Source organism: Malaya genurostris, chromosome 1, assembly GCF_030247185.1.
Source record: "Malaya genurostris strain Urasoe2022 chromosome 1, Malgen_1.1, whole genome shotgun sequence".
In the NCBI taxonomy this organism is placed as follows: domain Eukaryota; kingdom Metazoa; phylum Arthropoda; class Insecta; order Diptera; family Culicidae; genus Malaya; species Malaya genurostris.
This window is the reverse complement of record NC_080570.1, coordinates 85,563,883-85,568,885: the sequence shown is the minus strand read 5'-3', so window position 1 is coordinate 85,568,885 and position 5,003 is coordinate 85,563,883. Positions and strand designations below refer to the sequence as shown.

Below are 5,003 nucleotides of genomic sequence, written 5' to 3'. Positions count from 1 at the left end.
TTTGCACGGAATTCTCGTATCTTGACTAAAAATCACATAAGAAGGTATAGGCTTCTTCAAGTGTATGCGTAATAAACGTACGCCATTTAAAATACCGGGGAAAAAATACTTCCATTTTTATTTCTCCATAGAGAGAATCTCTCCGTATTGGGACATAGTTTTGCGAATATATGAATCGGTGACGCTTGAGGGAAGATCATGCACACGCACTTCTATAGCACTATCTTCCATATATACTGGAATGTTGTATTTAATGTTATCGTGCTCCACATAGTGCACATTGTTATTGTCTTTTGCGGATTGAATTGCATCCAACTCTTAGAACTGGATATAAACAACATTATTGGCCTTATTGCATTGAAGTAAATGCACACGTTTAACATCAAAATGCATGTGCTCCTTAAGCATACCTTGAAGTTCTCGTATCGAAGGTCGAATTTTGCACTGCTGAAGTCTACAACAATTGTATTCTTTCGTGTCGGCGGTAGCTTTTGTTCGTTTGGTTCACTCATATCGAGGTCGTTCTATTGTTCACTACACAATACTGTACTTGGTATCAAAGAAACACGCATGTTCACCAGCCGCCCCGAAATTCGCAGGAGTCCAGTCTCATCCAAAACCGGATTGTAAGCTTTTATTGATGATTTCAGTTTTCTATCCTTACTCGTAAGGACCCGACGAGGAGTTGAAATAAGATAACGAATTTCCTCTGCGAACTCAACAGACTGCACCGAGCGTATAAGCGATTTCAACTTCCGTAGGATGCAGAGGGCCAACAACACGAGGTTCATTTGAACGTTTACTGTTTCGATAAAATCGCAGGCAATAGCTAGCGATTCTTAAAAGCTTTCCAAGATCGGAGTAATAAGAAATAATGGGGTTTACAACTTCAGATACTGTACACGTTAACACCTTCCGAGCTTCTGCTTCTGTATTTAGTTCATCAGTTTTTGTTAATCTTACAATGTTCTCTGGCCACGGCTTCGAGCGTAGCACGAGATACTCAGGTCCATGCCACCATAGAGAATCTTTAAGTACGAGCGAAGGTAGTGTTCCTCTGGAAAGTCGATCAGCTGGGTTTAAATGAGTTGGAACATAACGCCAGCTATCCATTTCTGTGAGTTTCTGTATCTCCGCAATTCTGTTTGACGCAAAAACTTTCCACGATGTCGGAGGTGATTAAATCCAGTGTAGAACAATGCTGAAATCTATCCAGAAAGTTACAGTCTCATTGAACTGAGATGTTTTTACGACTTGAGCTACAAGCTGGATACCAAGTAGCGCAGCACACAATTCTAGCTTCGGTATTGTGAGACCCCGAAGAGGAGCGACGCGAGATTTTGAGATGAGCAAATAGCTGTGTAAGACTTCAGAAACGTCCGACGATACAACATAGACGCAAGCGCCGTATCCACGTTGTGACGAATCACAGAAACAATGCAAGGCAAATCGATGTTCAATGTTTGCTATGACCCGTCGAGGTATTTGTAGCTCTGCCAATTTAGTAAACTCATTCCGGAAATTGAACCATCAATCTCGTTGTTTAGTCGGCAGTTCTTCATCGCACAAAAGGTTCATGGCCTACAGCTGCTGAACGAATATCTTGGCACTCAATATGACAGCTCCCACTATTCCAAGAGGATCAAACAGCTGAGCCATCTCTGATACAACAATAATCTTGCGTACAGTGCTCAATTTCGGAAGATGTGGAATTTTGAACCCAAAATGATCCGAATCATGCGACCACAGCAGACCCAGTGTCTTAACAGTGGTAGAACGGTCGATTTCCGTTAACGGTAAAGATTCCTTCAACTGATCGGGTATGTGAACTATAATCTGCGGTTTATTAAAACACCATTTTCTTAAACGAAAGCCAGCCAACTCTAAAAGCTGCGAGAGTTGTTTGCTTGATTCTATCAATTCATCAATGTCATCACTACCGGTAAGCACATCGTCTACGTAAAATCCCTCTCGAATAATACTGGCACCAAGCGGAAATTTTGCACCTTCGTCCTCGGCTAGTTCATTGAGCACACGAGTTGCCAAGTATGGAGCACTTGCAGTTCCATACGTGATTGTAGTTAGCTGGTACCGGTGTACAGGCTGTGATGTATCCGATCTCTAAAGAACCTGCTGCAGTTTGCGATCCGCTGGATCTGCTATACAGACGAATTTTGGTGATCTGAAATTCAACACGATGGTGAGCAACGATGGCTGCACAATCGGCCCGACGAGTAAAATATCATTTAGCGACAATTGTGTGATACCCTTGCATGTGGCTTCAAATTCTATTCGTGTCTTCGTGGTCGAACTCTCTGGACGATGAATGGCATGGTGTGGTAGGACAAACTGGAAATGTTCGGCTCGAGGACTCAACTCCATATGGCCCAGATTGCGATATTCCTCCATAAACGATACGTATTCCATTTTGAACTCCTTGTTCCCAGAGAATTTTCTCGATTGCAAAAAATCTACGTTGAGCTACCGCGTACGACTCTCCCAGGAAGGGTAGGAGCTCTTGGCGCAACGGAAGACGAACCACATAACAACCGTCTTCTGATCTAGAAACCGTTTCCTTGAAATGTGATTCACACGCTTGCTCCAAGGGAGTCATAGTCTTGTCATTATCGAAGTTTTCCACCTCCCAGAGACGCTGTAATGCAAAATCCAAGACCTTTGAAGCGCTCACGATGCAAATCGGCGAGGAATTGGACGACTTCAATAGCTTTCCAGCTACGACGTGTCCAAAGACTGTGTGCTGCAGGGTTTGGTAGCCCTCGGACAAGAGTACTTTATGGCTTTCAAGTAGTGAATAGAAAATGTCTGCTCCGATGAGCAGGTCGACACCAGCACTTATGTTGAAGCGCGGATCAGCTAACGGAATATTGGCAGGAATATTCCAACGCGAAATATCGATGTGCTTGCTTGGAAGAGTCACAGTAATATGAGGAATAACGAGACATTCCAGAGAGTAATCAAATTTTCCAAAGCGTGAGGAAATTTTTGTATGCACTTTCGAACGAATATGGACAACTCTTTGCGCAATGCCGCTTACATCCATGTTTGTCTTATTACATTTCAATTCGAGCCTTCTGGCAAGGGCCTCCGAAATGAAATTGGCTTGGGAACAACTATTCAAAATTCCACGAATGAAGTGAGAATTACCAGCAATGTCTTCAACTTTCACAACAATAGATGACAGAAATACCTCATTCTCGTTAGCAGTGTCCTTCTTAGGAGATATGTATCAAGCCATAGAAGGAGATTCTTTATCGAGATCATTTTTCAAACACTTCGCGAACGAATCAACCGGCGACGGGGAGGGAGCAACGACGACCGAATACGAAAAAGCCGTTACCGGATCCGACGCACGCGTGACAACTTGCGGCGGAGGTGGTGAAGGGCACGTTTGTGATGCGAACGAACTTGCATGCGACAACTGTTGTTCTGAAGGAATAGAGTTGTTAGATACAACTGAACACGCTAAAGATGTTTGTGTTGAAGTTTTTGTGGCTCCAGTAAGGGGGGGGGGATGTCAAATGCAACAATGTGTGGTGCTTTTTTGAACAATTTCTGCAACAACCGCTGCTACAATTCTTTGCTATATGTGATCCCTTCAGACAATTAATACACAATCCATGCTTCTTCACCAACTCAAAACGCTGCTTGACTTCCATTCCGAGAAACTGATCGCATTTGAACAGTGGATGAGCATATTTACACAATTGGCATTCAATCGTGGCATCAGCCGTTATATGTGCAGAAATAGGTTTGGACTTAACAGGCTTAACATCACCGGTTTGATTGCAATTGTTCAGCAGTTTAACTGACTCTAACACTCTTGATGTTTTCCGAGCAAAATCAATTAAATTCTGATAAGTAGGTCTTGCATCCCCTTCACAAGTATTTTCCCATTCCTTTAACGTTACTGGATCAAAACGCTTACTCAAGCTTTCAACGAGAACAGTATTCCAAAGATTCGCTGGTGTGTCTAATTTCTCCAACACACCTACATGGTGATCGAATTCGACCACAAGATTGTACAAAGCAGACGAAGAAGCCTTTCTAACACTAGGAATAGTGAACAAGGCCGAAAAATGATGTTTGAGTAATAAATTCGAGTTATCTACCTTTACCTTTACCTTTACCATCATTTACCTCCAAATTAGCGACTATACGAGCAGCTTCACCTCGAAGAGCTGCTTTCAGATAATGCATTTTCTGTACAGGTGACAAATGAACGCTAGCATTGATCATGGACTTGAATATATCTCGAAAGGCAATCCATTCTGATGGATTTCCAGAAAAATCATGTATGTTAATTTCCGGTAAACGTACAGAATGTAACGGAGCTGGTTGCGGGCGAGGTACTGGTTGCTCAGTGGCAGACCTACAGTCAAGTAATTTACTAATAAGAGAGGCCTTAAGGTCAAAGTAAAGATCCTGAAATTGGTTTCGTTCATCAGATAAAGTCAATTCGATATCACCGTCACCGTCCGCACGATGCTCAATTTCTTCAATATCATCTTGGACACTCGAAAAATCTGCCCAAAGTTGATCGAGAGTCTATCCGCACCCGTACCTGATGCACTTGACACTCCTGGTATTGTTCATTGAATCTTTTTATTAAAGCAGCCGAACCGAGAATATTCCCACGTTGCCGCATAAGCGTTTTCAATTTTGTAGCATATGAACGGATCGCCCTTTTCTTCGGCGGTGACGTTTTAATCAAGCTCATTGACACGGAATACAAATAAAACGCACCCACCTGATTGTGATGTAATGCGTTACCTTCAACGTAACCTCAAACTTGCTTTCCAGGCACGTGCTGGTTTGTATTTCCTGGGTGTAATTCCACGATACAGCTTCTAACTGGTAATTTCGACTTTACCAGCTTTCGTAAGAAAAAAACTTTTATACTCAGCAGGGAGATTTATTTTTGTGCAAAAGAATGCTTGTTCACTCTTCGACAGTTCAAACAAAAGTCAAAAATGTATTCAGTT

The 5,003-nt window shown here is 42.5% G+C and overlaps 1 protein-coding gene across 1 annotated transcript; it reads right to left on the bottom strand.

Moving 5' to 3' along the window:
* Positions 1–1,581: 1,581 nt before the first annotated feature.
* Positions 1,582–2,427, bottom strand: LOC131426546 (uncharacterized). The gene is made up of 2 exons (XM_058589379.1): positions 2,131–2,427; positions 1,582–2,085 (listed from the first exon to the last, which is right to left on the bottom strand). The coding sequence occupies exons 1-2, from the start codon at positions 2,425–2,427 to the stop codon at positions 1,582–1,584; spliced, it is 801 nt and encodes a 266-aa protein (XP_058445362.1).
* Positions 2,428–5,003: the final 2,576 nt, after the last annotated feature.

Excerpts from the sequence above, each read along its gene's own strand:
- LOC131426546 (XM_058589379.1), bottom strand. The coding sequence starts at position 2,427 with ATGGAATACGTATCGTTTATGGAGGAATATCGCAATCTGGGCCATATG. Across the intron at positions 2,086-2,130 it reads CGGATCGCAAACTGCAGCAG|CTAACTACAATCACGTATGG; the intron begins GTTCTTTAGAGA and ends CACCGGTACCAG.